At 43.8% G+C, this 21,507-nt stretch overlaps 1 protein-coding gene across 3 annotated transcripts in view; it reads right to left on the minus strand.

The window, feature by feature from the left end:
* Pld1 (phospholipase D1) overlaps positions 1-21,507 on the minus strand; it is a 207,188-nt gene that overhangs the window by 41,105 nt on the left and 144,576 nt on the right. For all 3 annotated transcript variants that reach the window (XM_052180714.1, XM_052180716.1, XM_052180715.1), the window contains 5 exons: positions 18,844-18,972; positions 17,676-17,794; positions 16,242-16,355; positions 6,282-6,392; positions 2,248-2,336 (listed from right to left, as the gene is read on the minus strand). In XM_052180714.1, coding sequence (XP_052036674.1) covers positions 2,248-2,336; positions 6,282-6,392; positions 16,242-16,355; positions 17,676-17,794; positions 18,844-18,972 — 562 coding nt within the window. The remainder of the gene's footprint in view (positions 1-2,247; positions 2,337-6,281; positions 6,393-16,241; positions 16,356-17,675; positions 17,795-18,843; positions 18,973-21,507) is intronic.

A 21,507-nucleotide genomic window follows, 5' to 3' on the forward strand; every position in this document is an offset into this window, starting at 1 on the left:
ATTCTTAGCCTGGTGCTGCTGGGAGGGGAGCACAGAAGCATCTGACTGGCCACACCGCCTTGTCTACATTGTAAATTCTACGCAGAAAGAGGGGGAGGGGGAGGAGGGAGAGGGAGAAAGAGAGAGAGAGAGAGGATAGATAGATAAAAGAAACCCTTTCCGTTTTTTCTGTTGGGTGCGGTTGGGGTTTTGGTTTGTTTGGTTTGGTTTGAGACAGGGTCTTCTCGCATAGCCCTGGCTATCCTAGAACTTACTATATAGACCAGGCTGGCCTTGAAGTCTGCTTGCATGGTGGGATTAAGAGCATTCACCACAACACCTGGCTTAACCTAAACATTTTATTTAAACATCAGTCTTGAATCTTTTTTAAGTTCAATCTTTCTCTCAGCCATCCCTTTTTTAACTGAGGAAGTCCTTCACCTGCCTCCTCGGTCTGAAGTACTAACGACGCGGCTCACATTCTAAAGCATTTCTTTCTCCCTAAGCATCTGCGGATTGTATTTACATGCTAACAGGAAACGTTTAGCTCATCACAATTCCAGAGACTAGGGCTCAAAGCAATCTGTGCCTACTGCAGACCAGTAGCCTGGAGCATGAGGGATAATACTGACTGAAACTTGACAAGGCCTAGGATCCCCTAAGAGTCAGATTTCTGGGGGGTCAGGGGAGAGTTACTAGATTAGCTCAATAACATGAAGATGCCTGCCTCTGAAGGAAGGCAGCACCATTCTTTGGCCCCGAGGCCCTGGGCTGAGGTAAAACAAGGGAAGCAAACGAGCTGATCTGTTCATACAAGTACGCTGTCTGACCACAGACGTGACTCAGCCAGCCAGCTCACATCCCGCCGTGCTCTCCCCTCTGCGATGGACTGCGCCATCAAACTCAGAGACACAGCAACCCCTCCTCCTCAGGTGCCTCTGTCAGGGATTCTGTCACAGCAACAAGAACAGGGAGTAACAGCACGAGTCATGAGAACTATTGAACACCCACAGCTGTAAGAGCCTTTCAGAAGGAATTATGAAGATGCTATTCAGTATAAAATCCACACATGTTATGAAAAAAGAAGGAAAAATGGTTTCATCTCCAAATGTGTCTAAATGTGATAATTTTCACTTCATGCATTCAGAGTCTTTAATAGTGAGGTGTAATGGCTCTGTTTGTTTTGCGACTTTTACATAGAGCTCAAATTAGCCACAAAAACAAAAATAAAAAAACAAAAAACATAATAAACATTACTCCCAGAGGCCAAAACAGTTCAACTAGGGAAGGAAAGTCTCTTCAAACCACATTGGATGCAGTCACAGTGGTATGACCACAGACAAGGGAGTCCTGGTCCATGTGTGGTGCTGGGGGAAATCTACAGTCACAACCGCACCATGAAGGTAGATGGCTAACTCACACAAACACAGAAATATCCCAAGGTGAGTCAGAGGCACAAATATTTAGAGATAAAACTAAAAGACAAAAACAAAAACAAAACAAAACAAAACCCCCCAAAACATTAGAACAGCAAAAGAGCTTAGTAGTCCTGTGTGTGTCTCTATACACACACACACACACACATACACACACATATATATACACACACACAAACACACACATACACACACATATACACACAAATACACATACACACACATACACAAACACACAAATACACATACACACACATACACATATACACACATACACAAACACACATATACACAAACACACACACATACATATACAGACACACATACACACACAAACACACACACACATACTAGTATTGTTATTATTAAAATATGCATAACAAAACGGTCAAGTGATGGTTACTCTTTGAACACATACGCTAAGCTGTTGAACTGATGGTTTTTTTGGGTGGGTTGCATACTCTATGGATATAACCAGAATAAAACTGTTGAGAAATAAGAGCCAAAGAACTATGGCATGCAGAAACAAAATTTAAACACAACTCCGTGGCAAACTCTTCTGTCTGCTTTGCCTTGTTTATGCAGCCCTCGTCCACTATCTGCCATTAAATAAATCAGACACAAACCCCATGTGTGGGGAAAGGGCAGGCCAGGGGGCTGACTGTGCCCTGGGAAACTACACATTCCCACCAAGATGGACTGGAAATTTCTCAAACTGTCACGAGACAACTAGGAGTCCACTTTCAACACAAGCTTTCGGGAACCACATCTACAGGGAAGCCGGAGCCATGACAGCAGGTTAGCTTAAACTCTGTTCCAAGGCCAACCTTACCTGTGGGCTTTTAGGATTCTCTGGGCGATAGCGTCGCCCACCTTGTTGAACACGACTTTATCATCAGCACAGCTTATGAAAAATTGGTTCTGTGGAAAAAATGGGACATTTGTGTAAGGCCTCACTCTCTCTGCTGGGTGTCCTACAACATATGGAGACTGGGCGTGGAGGGCAAACACTATATTGACTATTTAAAAATGCTCACATGGGTATGTCCAGGTACTGAACCCTTCAAGGAAACTAAATGGCTCAGAATATGGGGAGTACCACCAGGCTCCGCATCTCACGGGCATTACCACATCATCCAGTGCTTATCATACTGTTCTCAAGAGGAGGGCTCTGTGACTTTCCTAACGTGTATGTTGAAACTACATTCTTAGAAGGGTGAGGACATTTCCCAATTAGGTTTCCTTCTGATTCGTACACTGTGCACACGATTATGATTAGAAAGTCTGCGCTGGGAAGCGTCCTGCCTTGGGTGGGGGTTACTTTTAAAGATGGCGCCTGGCCAGGGTCCTGCTCATTCTGCCCAGGTTCTCTGTAGTGTTCCTAGCACCCACTTTTGCCTCGTCCCCTGTCTCTTAACTATTATTTTAAGCAGTTTCAAATTTCTTCCAAAGACTTTTACCCCCTGTGGAGTATATGTCAAATGCATGGTCTATGTACAAGCATACATGGTATGGACGGGTACATGCGTTTGGGCTGGTGAGGGTGCCCACGCATGGTTGTGGAGGAACCAGGCTCCCAGCTGAATCCAGAACTGCCCACAGGACGAGTCTAGTTAGCCAGGGTCTCCGGGGATTTCCTGTTTCCACTTTCCAAGTGATATGATAGCAGGCTTCTGTGCTCAGCCAGCATAACGTAGCTGCTGGATCTGAACTCTCATCCTTCAAGCTTATATGGAGAGGGGTCTCCCAGGGAGTCATCTCCCCAGCTCTCAAGTCTCTTTTGAATATATATATATATATATATATATATATATATATGTGTGTGTGTGTGTGTGTGTGTGTGTGTGTGTAATATATAATATATATTTTATATATAATATATATAATACATATATATTATATATATGTAAACTAATTAGATAGAAAGAAAAATAAGTTTTCATTTTAAGTACTTCTGTAATTCATAGATCTATAATACACCCTCCAACATTATTGTTAGAAAATGGCCACACTATTATCCTAATGATACAAAAGGTTTTATTGCTGCATAAAGGAATGTTGAAAATAACAACTAAATATGAATACTGTTGATTGAAATAGACTCCAGATTGTTGCAATACAACTGTAATTTCTAGCAAAGTGCTTCTTCAAGAAATAATATTTTCTAATCGTCTCAAGGAATAACTTGAAGATAATTTGCATTCTTTGACAGCCATACGCTGTGTATGAGTGCACAAGCTTTTATGTAGCAGGACACAGAGAGGCCCAATGCCTCCAGAAGACAACATGCAAGAAGGCAAGTGCAGAGCCTCATTTGAGAATATGATATAAACAAATGCTACAAAGAAGGTTAGCATGCATCGGCAAGTTAGCATGCATCCATCAGTAGGTTAGCATGCATTGGCAGGTTAACATGTATCAGCAGGTTAGCATGTATCAGCAGGTCAGCATGCATTGGCAAGTTAGCATGCATTGGCAGGTTAGCATGCATCAACAGGTTAGCATGCATTGGCAGGTTAGCATGCATTGGCAGGTTAGCATGCATCGACAGGTTAGCATGCATTGGCAGGTTAGCATGCATCGGCAAGTTAGCATGCATCCATCGGTAGGTTAGCATGCATCCATCAGTAGGTTAGCATGCATTGGCAGGTTAACATGTATCAGCAGGTTAGCATGTATCAGCAGGTCAGCATGCATTGGCAAGTTAGCATGTATCAGCAGCTTAGCATGCATCTGCAGGTTAGCATGCATCGGCATCCATAAGAACAGACTGACAAACTGCCATGAGTACTTCCTTCTTTCCTTCTTTCTTTCCTTCCTTCCTTCCTGATCAAAGTAAATGATGACTGTTTACCCTGATGAATACCACCCAGAAAAAGGCCCACAACCACGTACATCTACACAGCATCGCTGACCTTATTCAATGCTATGCTACCTTGAGAAAAAAGAGTAGCTTGTAACAGGCATGATGGTGAACTTAATGGAATTAAGTTTGGATTAGATTAAAATCACCAAGGACACAAATCCATGGACTTGTTTGTGAGTGTGTACCTCGACTAGGTTAATGGGAGTGGAAGGACCCATCCTAAGTGTGTACAGCATCATTTTGCACACTGGGATCCCAGATTGATGAAAAACAGGAGGAGAGTTGAGTACCCGTATCCATCACCCCACTTCCTGGCTGTGTGTGCCCCGCTTCCTGGCTGTGTGCACGATGTGACTGATGTGACCAGCACCACCTGCTCCTGCCGCCTAGATGCCCCGGCTATGATGGACTGTACTCTTCAGAACTGTGAGCCAAAATAAACCCTCGCTACCCTAATTGCTTTTGTCTGTTTTGTAACAAGCAAGAAGAGTAACTAATGTAGTGGTGTTGATGCTATTTTTTTTTTAAGGTGCAACACAATCAATGACTGGCTGCTGGGGTAGGCAACTTACATCGTTTGCAACCTCAGTTTCATTCCCACAGCTGATAACAAATATCTTACTGAACTCCACAGCATACTTAACTGAGGCTTCCACTCATACCTTTGATCTGTGCCAGGATCCCATATGAGAGACTGCACACTGCCTGCAATGTTTTTAATGAGCTTTCTCTTGCCCCGGGTCTGAGAAGTAAGTAAAGCACAATTGTTTGCTGATGGTCCTTAACCGACTGTCACTCTAAGGAGGGGAAGAAGAGTAGGGCTCCAGGGTGGGGAGAACAGGGCTCAAATGTTTTCCCAACAATTAACTTTTGGCTAAACACTCTATTTTTATTCAATGTAAAAAAGAAAGACAGGATAAGGGAGGAACTTTTGGTTTGCATGTCTCCCATTATTGGGAATTTTTTCATGTTCCAAGGGCTTTTTACTATTTCTGTCTCTGCTTTGAGGTTCAGTTAAAGTTCCCACACTAAACTGGATGTTCTCAGATTTTTCTCATGGCCTCACAACAGTCTGGAGTTTGAAAACACTTGATCTCGAGTAGTGCCCCTCAGCATTACCATCCTCACATCCCCCTGCCCTGCCTTCTCCCACTCCAAGATCCCACAGCAGGGGTATCTGGTCCACTGTGTAAGCATCTTACTGTGCATGTGTGCAAGGGTGCACTCTCCTGAAACAGCACATGCCTCATGGTAGACATCCTAACTAGCCCAGTGAAGATTCTCACGTCCAAGCTAGGGTTAGACTGAAGAGTATAGGGTTGTTTCAAAAGAAGAGAAAAGTATACCTAAGCTGGTATATGTCAGCACAAGGGTTTGTGAGGCTCCATTAGAGTCTTGAGTTAGGTCATGCAAAGTGAATTCAGGCATGCTGGGAGATCACCACAGTTAGTACATCTCTGGAATTTACGCTAACTCAACTCATGCTTAGTGATACAGAATGCTGAAGTGGGGCCCCTACAGTCTTATATAATACTTGGTGCTCTGATTAGTGTTCGGACAACTTGACACAAACTAAAGTTCTCTGGAGAGAAGAACTTAGAATGAGGTAGGCCTCCAGTAGATTGCCCATCAGCAAGTGACTCCATGGAGTATCTTCTTGATTCATGATTGATATGGGAGGGCCCAGCCCACTATGGGGGCACTGCCACATTGCACCCCTGGGCCAGTGGTCCTGAGTGGTGAAGAAAACACACTGAGCCAGTCACGGGAAGGAAGCCAGTAAGCAGCGGTTCTCCATGGGCTCTACTTCAGTTCCTGCCCTGCTTAAAGTTCCTCCCCTGAATTCCCTCAATGAAAAAAAAGCTGTGACATGGAAATTTAACCTAAATAAGGCTTCCCTTCCCCCAGATTACTTTGGGTTGTGGTATTTATCATAGCAGTAAGAACTAAGATACTTGGGAAGACAGGTTCCTCTGTAATTGTTCCCCTGACATACTTACTTCAATATAGATGTAGTGCTTGCTGTTCTCTATTGCATGGATGTAGGCAGTGTGGATAGACTCCTCATGGTGCTTTATACCAGCAGACCAATCAGCAGCCGATCGGAGCAGCTACAAGACAGCAATCAGCGACGAGTGTACATCAGACAACAGGGATGATACTATTTGGACTGACGCAATGACGTCAGTCCTTCTAAACCAAGGGCTGTAGAGGTTTGAGTCCCATGTGGGCCAAGGGAGAGGCAGAGCACATGCAGAGCACACCCTTGTGATGGCTAACCTTGTCCGCTTTACACATCTGGGAAGAATGAACTTCAACTAAAGAGCTGCCTCCATCGCCCTGCCCTGCTGAGCATTTTGGTGATTTCTAATTGATGCCCAACAGCCCTGCTTACATAAACAGTCCCATACCTAGGCTAGTGGGCCTGAGCTATATTAAAAGACATGAATGTGAACTAGGAAGTAAGCAAGTAAGCAATGTCTCTACACAATTCCTGCTTCAGCTCTTGTTTGGGCTTCCCTGGATAATGGACAGGTTCCCCGGTTCTCCCCAAGGTTTTTTGTTTTTTGTTTTTGTTTTTTTAGTCATGGCATTTACCATAGCAACAGAAGAGCAAATGAAAACAGCAGTCCTCCACCCAGCCTTGCTTTCATGCAAAATGTGTAAAGACTTACCTTGTGGTTCCTACAATGGATATTTCAAAGACTAATTTAGGTCACTAACAATTAACATAACGTTGTCTTCTTTCCCTATGAATTCTTTCAACGGCACATGCATACAGGTCAAGGCCCTCGATGCAGGGCAGAGATTAATGACCGTGAAATATGTATCAACAAGCCTCAGGCCTAATAAACAGTATGTAACTGCTTACTAATGATGCCAGCATCAGAGGGTGCATTTGAGCCATGGCGGATCATATCAGAGGCAATGCAGACTGTGGCTGTGTATCGCAGGGTGGGGACAGGGACACTGGAGGCATCTCGCAGCCTTCTCAATTTGAATGACCTTCTCAACACTGAATGACCTTCATTTGCCACTCCTTCCAGCATTTTCAACTATGACTTTTACATATAGTAAGCTCTTGGTGCATATGCGTTGGTTTTTGTAAATAACACCATGTCATCGCAGAAGAATCAGGGGCCCAAGAGTGGAGCATAGTAGGCAGAGTGTTTGCCTAGCATACACAACGCCCTATTTTCCATCCACATAAGCCAGGTGTGATTGGCACATATCTGTAACCCCAGCATTTGCAGAGTGGAGGCAGGAAGATCAGAAGTTCAAGACAACCTTGCAACACAGTGAGTTTAAGGCAAGCCAGGACAGCATGAGATCCTATCTCCAAAAAGTAAAAGAGAGAGAAGGCAGAGGATAGTGAAAGGAAAGGGAAAAGAGGAAGACTATAAAAATACATTTGATGGGGGCTAGAGAGATGGCTCAATGGTTAAGAGCACTGACTGCTCTTCCATTCCTAGCAACCACATGGCGGCCCAGAACCATCTGTAATGGAATCCGATGCCCTCTTCTGACATACAGATAGAGCACTCATATACATAAAACAGATGAAATATCTTTAAAAACGCATCTGATGTTTCTAATTTTAAATGAATGTTTAAATTGTTTCTCACAGAGTCATCTAAAATTTAAAATCACGTAATAATGATAGTTGAACAAGTACTCGGGCTGTAAAACAACCCAGGAGATTCAGAAAGCTCTGGTAAAGTAGTTAACAATTATAAAATAGTATCTACCAGCCTAAAAAAATGCAAAGCTATTGCTTTCTAAATGGCATCAACCATGTCACCCTCAAAGCTAAATGTTGATCTGAAATGAGGTATTAGGCAGTTCTACCAACACATACAATTTTATTTCACTTTTATCAGTGTACTGGCTGGTTTTGTGTGTCAACTTGACACAGGCTGGAGTTATCACAGACAAAGGAGCTTCAGTTGGGGAAGTACCTGTGAGATCCAGCTGTGGGGCATTTTCTCAATTAGGGATCAAGCAGGGAGGGCCCCTTGTGGGTGGTTCCATCTTTGGGCTGGTAGTCTTGGGTTTTATAAGAAAGCAGGCTGAGCAAGCCAGGGGAAGCAAGCCAGTAAGGAACATCCCTCCATGGCCTCTGCATCAGCTCCTGCTTCCTGACCTGCTTGAGTTCCAGCCCTGACATCCTTTGGATGATGAACAGCAACGTGGAAGCAGAAACGTAAGTTGAATGAACCCTTTCCTCCCCAACTTGTTTCTTGGTCATGATGTTTGTGCAGGAATAGAAACCCTAACTAAGACAATGAGGTAAATACATGGAAATAGGTGAAGTGGAAAAATATAACCATGAACAGGAATCAAATTAAAATGATCCAGGAAATAGCAGGATCTCCAAGGTACTACGCTATTAATCAGCAGATAGAAATAAAGATTAAACACCAGTTTCAACTCTAGGTCTGTTTAAATTCTCTGTAGATGTTATTGCCAAGTAGCATGACCCTGAGAGTGCAGATGAGGTGAAAAGGTCCTTAGAGCACACATCCTCATTCCAGGCTGAGGCTCTGGAGCCAAGCTGGCCCTGGCAGCATGCAGTAGGAAGACAGGCCCCACCGCTCCAGGATGTAGCATTAGCACCATCACCTTGACCATTTCAATGCCACTCCCTCTACTGGACAACTAAGCAAATAAGAATGACTCTGCCAAGTTACGGGCTTGAATTTATAAGCAACCATAATGAGAACGTCCTAGCCTTCTTGAGATCCAGAAACCTGCACCTTCAACCTCTCAGACTTGCTCTGATTCAAAGATGCCATAAACTCATGCATGAAAGATAAATTAGCAGCAGGCAGGTGTCACAGCAGATGTCAACTCGCATGTCATATCCAGTCAATTCAACAGAGTGCCTTCCAAGCTATAATGAAAAGAAATTCGTTGGGGCAGGTATACTGATAGACAGCTCTGAGATTGATAAGTCATGCCGGCCAGGTCGGCAAGCAGGGAGGTCAGATACTGTCATTGTCCATGAAGGACAGGTAATCAAAGGCATTTAAATGTTTAAAGTGGAGCTATATGACCAGAGAGCACCCGCTTTGCATGGGACAGACCATACACCAAAGTGGAGGGTCTCAAAATTCTTACAACTAAATATAAGAAGTTGCCCAACTCCCAAGTGTCTAATGTCTTGAATCCCATTGTCCAGGTCCACGTCCATAGCTTACACTCACAATGGAAAAGTCACTTAAGTAAAAGCAGTCATTATCTGGGACAGACTTGAAAGTTCAATTTTAAGCAAGAAAGGGGGAAAATATGACTTGGGATGATTAGCCATTTGCTCTTCTAGTCAGTTAGAACCTGCCTATCACCGTAAGAGTCACTGAAAGTAATGAATTTCCTTTTGGGTCAGCCTGCACCTTTGCCTTTGAGCCCTGAAGTTGTAGAAAATCACCCTAATGGCTTTCCATCTTTGATAGTCCAGAAAGTTCTGTCAGTAGTCAAGAACGTCAAACACGCGTTGACTGATGTCTCTTTGTGTTCAGTTTAAGAATCACTTTCCCCTCTCGGTGGGATTGACCTCACCAGCTTGTCTAATGCTTCTAGGTCTGAAACAGTGTAACACAGATGAGCTTCAGAGCCATCCCCTCACATACATGGGGGGCATGAAGGCCAACCCCTGGAATGCAGAAAAATACGAGAAATATGCTCAGAATCAACTCTAACCCACACTTATCAAACCTCACATTTGAATACACAACTTGAAAATATACAAAAAAAGGTATATATCTGATTTGATGGCTTAAAGTCAAAATCTTAACTAGGACTAGAAATTACTTTGGAAAGTCTAGAGCAACAGTTCCAAACCTGCCTGTTGTAATCCCTTTGGGTGGGTGCTGGGTAATCAACTCTTACAGGGATCCCATACCAGATCTCCTACATTTCATATATTTACATTAAGATTCATAACAGTAGCAAACTTCCAGTTATGAAGTAACAGTAAAAATTATTTTATGTTAGGGGTCACCACAACTTGAGGAACTGTATCAAAGGGTCACGGTATCAGGAAGGTTGAGAGTCACTCGCTACACTAGAGGAATCATCAAAGCGCAGACACTGATGGAACACAGAGGAACGGTTTCCAGTGACTGATCTTTGTTTCCTGGTTCATGCACCGCAAATGGATTCGAACTCATTATGCGGAAAAGGCTGACTTTGAACTTCTGTTCCTTCTGCGTCTACTTCCCCTGTGCTAGGATTGAGCAGTAAACCACCATGCTGTTTAATTGGTAAAGAATTTCCTATATGCAGATATTTTGTTTTGATCAAGTCTACCCCTCATTCCCTCCCTCTGGTTTCTTCCCTATCCACACTTCCTTTCCAATTTCATGTGGGTGTTGTTGTTCCTGTTTGAGACCCACTAAGTCCAGTTAGCGCTCCCAGTCTGTTCATGGATGAGAGTCATATAGTGGAGTGTGAGGGCTCAGTCCTAAACAAAACAGCGGTGTCTTTCTCACACCAAAGAGCAGCTGCAGATATGAACTCCCACTGGCTGTGATAACACACACAAGACAAGACCAGACAATGCCCTACGTGGGTGGGGGTGGGAGGACTCGCAATGCTGAGGTGATATTGGCAGTTGATAGCTGCTGGGAGACAGAAAGTCAGTTTTCTTTAGGGATTGTGTGGTTGTCTGGATAAAACCCCAGTCAGGCCTTAATAAGTGCTAGGCAAGCACCGTGCCCACAGAGCGACACAGAGCCCCATGGCCTTTTTAGTGCTTTGCATGAATTAGTGTCTCTGCCCATCACTGTCCATTACTGGCCCTGTGGAGTGGGTGGACAATGTTAATAGCCCTGATTTATAAAAGAAGAAAATATCAAACCTCAAGGTTGATAACTAGTAAGCAGTAGGGCTTGACCCGAAAACCGACCTCTTCCTAGTTGATATCATAATCCTTATTTACAAGTAAGAAGAGGCCTCTCTGCTATGTTATTAAAGACACTGAGCTCTAAAACCTCAGTTAAGTGTGCTGACACCATAACTCAGTCAGTAATGATTACCTGCTGTGCAGAGCCCTGGGCTCTGTCCCCAGAACCACAGAAACCGGTAATAACGGCACACCGCTGAAATCTCAGCACTCTGGAGGTAGGGGAAGGAGGGTCATAAATTCAGACTCATTTTGGCTTTCTATGGCAGACAAGAGGGTGGAAGTTTTGAGAATACAACACTGAATTCTTTGAAGATGAAACAGTGAATACAAAGGCCGAGAAGCACCTGCTTCTTTGTCCCCTTTTGGATTGTCTGGAAAATGAGAGGTGGCAGACCTATCGTCTCCCGTGTCCGAGGACCTGGGCTCAATCCCCAGTGTTTCACGGAACGAGATAAGCCAACAGAAAAATCAAAACTGGCCTAGATCCCTGCTCTCAGCCTTTAAAGCAATGAACAGCCATGGTTCTGTAAAAAAGATCTAGAGGTGAATGTTTATCACAAATAAGCAAGAGGTGAAGGGCAGAGTAACATGGGCAGGAACGGAAGGACAGAGATGAAGCAAGGTGAGATTTCTGAAGTGTCTGCCTTAGTTTGACTGACTTTTCTTCAGAACTACAGTTACGCTGGCTGAAAACCTGAACAACTCCAAATTTCTCTAGGTCTTGGGCTTTCTGAGTTGGGCAAACGGCCCTATAAGAAAAAAAAAACATAAAAATTTACAAAATTAAATATATGTCTTTTTTTGAGAAAGGGTCTTGTATATCCCAGGCTAGCCTTGAGCTTACTATATAGCCAAGGATAACCTTGCACTTCTATCTTCCTGTCTCCCTCCACCTGACTTCGGAGATAACAGCTCATTCTGACACATTGGGTTTATGGGATGCTGAGAGGCAAACCGAGAGCTTGAGACACACACTGGGCATCTAGCAGCAGAGCGATGGCCCTGGCCCTGGCCCTGGCACAAGTGCTGAGGAAGGAGGAGCAGTGGGTTGTCCTAACCCAAAGGCCTTGGCCTAGAGCTGACACTGGATGTGGGCTCCTTACAGGAGACATTCATTCTCTCTCCTCACTGGATTAACTTCAGGTAGCCAGGAACTAATCCTCACTCTACGGACTGAGAAGATGAAATAGTAACTATAAAAGTACTAGGGTTGAGGATTAGAAGGATAAAAGAAACTATTATCCTGGAGTTAAAGAGTTCATAAATAATGCTTTTCCTACCTTGGTGTCCTTGTGACTCCAGTAGCCACTATCTACCTATGCGCCAGGCTGTACCTAAAATGTTGTGATTCATTTTCATATTTCCAATTGCTCTCTGAGATCCACTGAAATAGGCTTAATTATCAAGTCACACATTCCAGCAATGGCTTCTCTTTAGTAATCAACATAACTACTTTAAAAATCAGGGTATGTAGGCATTTGGGTTTTATGAGGGCTCTGAGCTACATCAGGTAGAGTTAAAAAAAAAAGATGATTAATATAGTACTACACCCTTCATCTATTAAAGACGCTGAGTTGAGAGAGTCTCTTTAGGATCTGAAGGAGCTAAGATCTGGTTCACATGCATCATAAGGTTTTCCGGTAAGGAAAGAGGTCCCAGGGTGGCTGAAATGATCCGCTGAGCCCTCAAACCCATGGCTGCTGCTTCAGGACCCTGTGTTTTCCTGTCTGATGAGCTATCTCTACTTAGCTGACAACTGCCCTGCACTCTGAAAGTGCTGCCTAGAGAACTTTTTCATCCCTTCATCATGGCTGCTCTCAGATACATTCTGTGTCACACAGAACAGACATACCATGGAGCCGTGGGAGCATTCCCCTGTGGTGACCTCAGCTCACACACTGGCCCACCCAGTGTGACACACTCACATTCCTTTCTGGAAATGACATCAGTGACATCTAACTAATTTTCTTTCATTTTAGTTCCCTGCCCCTAGTTTCCAGTGAGTCCCAGTCATCCCTCAATACTGTCTGTGTGTCTCCCTTTCGTTCCTAGTTCAGCCCTGTAGTGGCATTAGTACTTTTGGGGACCTTTTCTGTCCTGGCTTTCACTAGAGAGTTCTTCCTAAGTGTGAGCCTCAAGCTCCGAAGCACCTATTCAGACAGAAACAGATGAGAATAAAATGAGAAATCTTCCAACAGACACACTTCGGGGATACCCCCAAGGCAGGCAAGCCCTTCAGTGGCTCCCTGGAACATTAGCATAAGAAAGGCCCCACGAGTCCATAACTACTCCTTACCAGCATTCCACTGGGAAAAGCCAGCTCAGGAAATGCCTGCTGTGGCTTAATTTTTGTAAGAGGCATCTATGCAGCAAGCACCTTCGCACCTTCACAGGTGATGGGCATGTTCAAGGTCTCTGGGCTTCCAGGGCCACCTTCAGACCCCTCTTCTAGCCTCACACCAGCTACATTACAGCCCCAAGGGCTGTGGTGCGCAGCAGGTGGCCTCTTTCCTCAGGGACCCAGCTCTGCCCCTTCTTGTTAGCAAGTTCTTAGTGCATCCCAGTGAGTTGCCAAGAGAATTTTCCAATCTCATTGCTTTCTCTTCCCAGCAAACTTATGTTTCCAGAGTTGGCAAAAGCTCTCTCTCTCTCTCTCTCTCTCTCTTCCTCCCTTTTCAGGATGCAAATGTTGACTTACAGCGTAAACAGATGGTGCTTAAACATATAGTTATATAAGCATATGGTCCTTAAACATGTTGGCTGAGTCGGTGAATGAATGATTTGAATGAGTCTTGACATCATCAGCAACAGACTAAAATATCTCAGCAGTATATAGATTTGTAAATTATCATATGTATCTGTAGCGGCTTCTCATGCTGATTATGCTACTCAAAAAACTGTGTGCAGTGTCCCTTGTTGGTTTTTGATTCGTCAATAAAGTTACTGGTGGCCAATGGGTGGGCAGGGAGAGAGATGGGAATTTTAGGATTCCTGGGAAGGACCAAAGAGGAGAAAGAGGGTATTCCGCCCTGATGAGGGAATAGAAAACAGACCATGCTGGAGAAGTCCAGGAGGGTGAGACAGCTGAACATGTCGGTGCAGGGGAAGCAGGCCCAGGAGGGCTGCCCAGCAGGGTCCAGGGCAGCAGAGATAAAATATAGATTTAGTAAGTATTAACTCAGAAGTATTTGAGGGGCGTGTGGGTTAGCCATGCGGAGTTAGGGGGTGGCCCAACCACTGAGCTGTTTAAGGTATTTAAAATATAAAGTTGTGTGTGTGTGTGTCTCTGTGTGTGTCTGTGTGTCTTTCTTTTGGGAATCCAGAACATTTGGGTAGGTATAGAGCAGGCACACATACCCACTGGGAAGTATAGAGCAGATTAATACACACCTCAACATATATTTACTTATCTGTGTCCATGTGGGGACACACACTAGCCACAGGGAAGTCTGAAGGTCAGAGGAAAGCCTGCAGGGCTCTTTTTCTACCATGTGAGTGCAGTTTTCAAAAATCAAAATCACCAGGCTTAGCAGCCAGCACTCCCCACCCCGTGCCATCTCACCAGCCCATCAATAAGACACTTCTGACCAATACTCAACAGAAGCTAGATCACTAAGATGACTGCCACACCAACTTTAGTGCAAGTTCAAATCTTAAATTCTGTTTTTTTATCTTAATGCCAATATCCTAATTTCATCTCCCAGAATGAATAAGTTCTCCTCGTCCACGTACAACAAATGAAGTAGGCTCATAAAATATTCATCAACGTATATGCAAATGTTTAGCTCCCTGTGCCTCCGAGTAAAGTATTTATGTCTTCTTAAACTGGGATGACTACATATCTCGCACAGGCACTCTTCTCAAGTGGTTTGTCCTGTTTTACTTCCGTTGTGTGCTCGCATGCATGTGGATGCTTGGGTGAACTGCCCTTGAGTGGATGGGTACCCAGGCACGTATGTTTGATTCCTGTGGAGGCCAAAGAACAAACCTGAGAATTGGTGCTCCAGAGCCATCCACCAACAAGGACCTCTCACTGGCCCAGAGCTCACAAGGTAGGCTGGACACTGAGTCCCAGGGATCCTTATGTCTCCGCCACCCCAGTGTAAGGATTATCATAATGTGCTACCATGCCTAAATCCTTTACATGGCTTCCAAGGCTCCAACTTGGGTCCTCCTTATCCAACATTACCAACTGAGCTGTTTCCTTGACTCTGGTTTATTCTATCGTATTATGTTGTCTGTGGTGTAATATGTTATTTCTGGCAGGCCCACACCTGTGCTTTAACGTAGTGCAAAGTAACAGGTTCAGACACTTCACTTTAAAGGCATGTTTACTAAAATCCCTGTCTGAATTAGGTCTTTCCATGTGGGAGATATGAACAACAGACAGGATGCTGGGTATTTGCCTAAGAGTGCTTTTGGTGTTACAAAGGCAATGCCAAAGGTGGGTCCATCTGCATTCCATCTATGTATAACTTCAAAACATATGAGAGGCTGTTGATAAAGAGTGCCAACTGAGTACCATTGAGCCGGGACTTGAATCCACCCATTAGTACTGGGTGGCCCTGGATAAGCCTCAGAGTCCCACTGAGTATGAGTTTTCTTGTTTGTAATTTGAGATGATTGGAATAGAAGCTGTAAAATGTTGTGACTCTATTAAACAACTTCCTATTCTTTTTAAAGAGCCTCTAAAAGGCACTTGGTTAATTAAGCACTGAAATTCGATTGATTGAGAACTCCCTTTCCAGACTCTGGTTTCTGCCTCATTCCTGGTGATTAAGCAGCTCCAGTGCCCACTGGGTGTACTATGTACACGTTGCGAGCATCATCCCACAAGGAATCATGGGGAACAGCTATGCTTGTTACCGCGGCCTTTATGAGACACACATTCAAGAAAGATAGCAAACTGAACCCATTAAGAACAAATGCAGCACCGAATTTTCACAGATCCTTTTAGGTGGCTACAGAAAAATGCTTTTAGGCAAATCTGAAGTGAAGGCAGCAGAAAACTGTCCCAGTGACCGTGACGTTACCTAGCACGCTGCTGACCCACCTGCACTTTGGCGTGGACGGCCCCTGGCACCTGATACCTCAGCTCATGTGCTGTCGCTTGAGACTTTGGGAGCAGGAAAGGATAAGAAAGGGAGCGGTATTTTGGCTTCATGATCTGAAACAGAAAAGGCAAATTCAAGAACGACCAGAATGAGAAAAGAGGTCTTAGTCCTGACTTCGAAGTGTGAACCAGAAAAACTATTAATAGATACTTTTAAGTTAAAAGCTTAACGTTGTCTTTATTTTCTGCTTCCAAATTTCCCACTTTTACCACTGTGTTCATAACGTAAAGGAGAATTCAATGCAATCCACAGTTATGAAGATATATAATTGGGAAAATGCAATTCTTATTTTACACACATGTTGTAACTGTCCAGACACTGTAATTAGGCATGGTTTCATTTTAAATAACTCCATAGTAAAATAGGATGAAGACTCATTAGATTCATATTACTCAGGAATTCAAAGGGTCATCTGTCATCCAGGCCAGACTGGCCTACACAGGAAGACCCTGTCTCAAAAACCGTATCTTCAATACTATTAATTAGCACTTTAAGTAATTCTTGCCATATTTGAACAATTAGAAGTGATGCAGAAATTCTTTCTCTGGGAAAATATTTTATATCTAACACTATTTTTGAGTGTTGTAAAGAAAAACCAGACTGTGACTATTAGCAGTATTTTTGTTTCTGACAGCACAGTAGATTAAAAGTGATATTGCTTTGCTTACTCATTTATCCCCCTCCAAATTTGTATTTAAAAAAAAAACTCTACCAATTTTTTTTGTAACTTTCACATGAATGATAAGCAAATTGATACTCTAAGTCATTCACAGAAGTAACTCAACCAAATCCCTTTTCCGGATAATCAGTGGAGACAGACATCATTACTTCAGGTGCCCCTTAACAGCACCAATTAATTGATTGGATTGCTGCACATTCAGGTCTTGCTGTTATAAGCAATGGAGGCTTGTAAGTGGGTTCCATCTAAAGAAAAAGGATAACTCTGTCTCACCCCGCTTTCCTTGCTCAGAGCCTGCTCCACAGCCCTGTATCCTCACAAGGCCAGGCGGCCCAGGACTGGAAGGGACGTTATAGTTGGAGCCCCTCATTTAAACAAGCCCCACAGACCCTATAATAGCTGTCAACTGGTCCTATCGCTGCAAATAATTAACATGTATGCCTACCAGGTTCAAAGGCTTAAATTCAGAGGCTGTGATTACCACATCTATCCCTCTGCAACCAAAGCTGTTTATCACAAGACCCCCAAAACCATTTTCCTTTTCTGTAGACTTCTGAAGCCCAGCACTATGACAATAGATGGTGTCACAGACATGACCACCGGCAAGCCTTTCCTGCCCTGCCCTCTAAACTTCTCCTTGGCCAGAAACTACTCTTTTCGGTGTAGGCCAAGGCATAAATAAAAACATCAGTACCTTCGTGAAGTTCCAGCGTTGGATGAAGTGCCGAGCCACATCGCGAGCCGCCTTTCCGTGGACCACAGAACCAATATCATGCCAAGGCATCCGCGGGGTAGAGTGCCTGTCGATGAAATCTACCCAGCAAGGACGCCAGGTAAGGACCCATCTCTAAGTTTGGTGACAGAGACAGAAACACTCTCATCTCAACTAGGATATCATGGTATTCATGCCCAAGGGAAACACAGATCTTCAATGATCCCCCTACCTCTCTACTGACCCTAACATATGCTTCCATTTTTCTCAATATTAATCTGTAAACAAGGCAAAATGTAAATTGGTACAAGCCTGCCTGCTTGATAGAATTTTCTTTTGGATCTGTGGAAATAATAGCAGGTTATATACATTATACTATATCATACTATACTATACTATTCTATACTGATCTCTTCTTGGACATATGAGCACAATCATTATCCAAGATATATCTCTCTCATGAAGGAAGATGAAGAGAATGAATACAAAAGAACATGGTCAAAAGACTACCCTCTTATGGAGTATGTCAGTTTATTTATTACCCTAAAATATACCCATGGGAAATTTAGAGGTTTAAAATGTTTTTTTTTCTTTATCGCCACAACAAAAGACTCATATGGGTATGACAAAATCAAATCACCAAAATTTCAAAGTCCAAAATAAAATATAATGAGACTCTGAGGCCCTGACTGAGGATCTGTAGGTAGTCAATAACCAGGAGGGAAAAACTCTGAGATACTCATTGAGGATCTTTAGGTAGTCAATGGCCAGGGAGGGAAAGATATTTCTTTAGTAGTGTAGACATTTGTAAGTTGCCTGTGCTTCTAAGTAACTCCTTATCCAAGCTCTTGTGAGCAAACCTAATTCAACTCACTGGACCATCAAAAGACAAAGTAGAGGGTCCCTCATTGGACAAGAAAGAGGATGAGTGGAAATGGGAGAGGGGAAAGGGTAATAGATGGGGTGGGCATAAATGAAGTACTTTTTATACATCTATGAAAATGTCATAATGATGTATTACTGTATATAACTAATACATGCCAATCAAAAATTTAAATAAACAAAACAGATCATGCACATGCATTCTCCTGAGATGTCCCAAAGTGAAAAACAGAATAGACCATGTAGCTGCAGCCACCCCAATACTCACCAGCAAAAGGTTTGTCCAGTTGGACCCAGTCCTTGAAGACAAAGTTGCAGTAATCCTTCCCATGCCAAAACCTGGTCTCCCCGTGAAGCTCCCCGACTCCGGTCTGCACGCTTCGGATGGAGCCGGTGTCTGTGAACATGCAAGATTCCTTATTAAACGTTTAACACACGCTCACTTTTCCTCCCGAACCCTCACTAGGACAGCCTGCATCCCTTCCATCAGGGACTGTGGGCTGACATTGTATGTCAACCCTCACAAGATTCATTGTAGGTAGCAATGGCGGCCCTAATCAGAGTCATCATTGTACCATGGAATTTAACATTCTTGGCAGTTGAGAAGCTTCTTCTCAAAGCCTACCAGGTCAGGGAAATGGCTCACAGAGTTAACTCTAAAGAGAGAACTCCCCAGGTGGGGCTCCAGGAGAACACTGTAGCCAGGTGAGGATGGACTACCCCAGACAGACGCAATGGGACCCAGGCAGGCTACCGCTTCCCTTAGCAATACAGAGGATCAATACAGTGGATACCCCAGGCCTTCTCACCTCGGAAAGCATGAGTCTCCTGTTTACAGGCAACCCCTGTTCCAGCCCCACAGTTAGCTAGGTACATGACACCAAGCTTCAACTTTTGGGGTCATTAAGCCTTATGTAAAGAGTATGCTTAAGCCTAGACGACGACTAAGGATTGTGGTCTTTAACATTCTATATTCCTAAAACCACAAACATCATCCATAAAAATACAACAACAGGCGGAAGCATACAATTGAGGCACTCAAGCAGCAGTTTGCAGTAGCATTCCACAAAGAGCCGAATGGACCACTCTACTTGAGAACAGACACCTCAAGTTAAACAGTGTGAAAGCTTCTGGAATGTATCAGCCAGTGAAGACGACAAAGCTGGGAAGAGCGGAACCAAAATCACACACAGTGCTTGGCACAGGGATGTTAAGCCACGCAGGTTCGAGCAGGGATGGGGGTGGGGTTAGGGGTAGGGGGCATGAACGATGGTTAAGTGAATAATAGAACCACTTGAAGTAGCTAATGAGAGGCCACCCACATTTTACCACTGCACATCACCCCACGAACTGCCTTTGTAAAATGCTAAGTTGTTTAAAAACCTCTCTAAGTCACCTTCTGTCTACAGGTGGTTGCGGGCTGAGGAATCTAGTTGGTGCAGGAGTTGCTTCCCAAGCTGACAGCCATCTGCCTTTTGATTCCTCCTTTTCCCTTTGTGCACCCCCAGGCTTATTTTTTTGTTGTATTTTGTATTTGACAGGCTGAACTGCCTTGCCTCTGTGCAGTTCGCATGTTACCCATTCTGCTTGGAATGTTCTTCCCTCCCTTTGGCCTGACCTCTTAGTCATTCCTCATGAGCCCTATCAGCCTGGCCTCAAAACACAGAGCAGACCCTCGCAGGGCGTGGCATCATCGGCACCAATGGGGTCCTGTCTGAAAATGCCCGTCACAGGTCTCTGGCCCAGGCCATGTAATTGTATACAACTCTGAATGGCTATCCCTCCTCCAATGGTCGAAAAAGTCAAGAGTAGGCACCGCATCCCTTCACCCCCTGCTGGAGCTCCCAGTGTGCAGCAAGTAATTAAAAGATGTTTGCAGAACAAATATTATTGTGCAGTTACCACACACACAACTAACACTCTATCTCAAAATTAATTAACTTTCCAAAGGTTGTTGGAATATTGGAAACAAATGGTTTAAATTGTCAATGTCAACAGAACCAACTAATGTTTGAAACAGACTTCTATTATCTTCACCCAGCCATTGGCTTTCCTGCTGTGTATGCCTAGAGGAAAGAGCACAGGTCGCCTGTTGTGGCCCCGTAGGCTTTTTATAGTGAGCATGGTATGTGTTGGGGAGAGGACACTGGGAGAGAAGGGTAGGCAAGGAGGGGCAGAAAGACTGAGAATACGAAATAAATGATCAGTCAACTCCAAATTTACAAGACATAGACACAGAAGAGATGGTCCAGTCAGTAGATGAAGGTACCTAAGGCTGTGAATCAGGCCTCAGAACTCACACAGTAAAAACAAAGAACTGACTCTCCCAAAATGTTCTCTGATCTCCTCAGGCCTCCTGTGCCCTGCACACACATGTGCTCCCCTCCTATCATCCCCACAAAACTAAAAAACATGAACACATAATTCTTAAGTTTGAAGATAGTATTAGTTGTGTGTGGTGATAACAAATATGCACATATATAATTTATTTTCATCAATTTGAGAAATGAAGCCAAGGTTTTACCATATCATATAAATGTAGTGAAATATTATGACAGCCAGCTATCACTTGGAAAACAAAATGAGAGTAAATTTCTAGTCTCAGAAAATGACCCTGGGAATAACTAAATTCAGATGCCCACAATCCAGATATGCGTTTGTTACTAGGCAAGGCTCAGTTATTCCAAGCGGTCCTCCGAACAGCACAGAGAGGTGGCCAGGAATGCACTGACCTCTGTGAACGGGGCCTACAGCACCATATCTGGCTTCAAGATGACATCATCACAATTACATGTCTTCTCCCTGGATATCTCGTGCCAGTTTTCTGCAGCCCTGTCTGTCAGCAGCCAATGTATACAGCAGGCACATCTTCCCATTCTTTCTGAAAGTCACCTGACCTTGCTGTCACACCTAAGTGTACAGTGGCCAGCAT

The sequence above is a fragment of the Apodemus sylvaticus genome, chromosome 4 (genome assembly GCF_947179515.1).
Source record: "Apodemus sylvaticus chromosome 4, mApoSyl1.1, whole genome shotgun sequence".
Taxonomy (NCBI): domain Eukaryota; kingdom Metazoa; phylum Chordata; class Mammalia; order Rodentia; family Muridae; genus Apodemus; species Apodemus sylvaticus.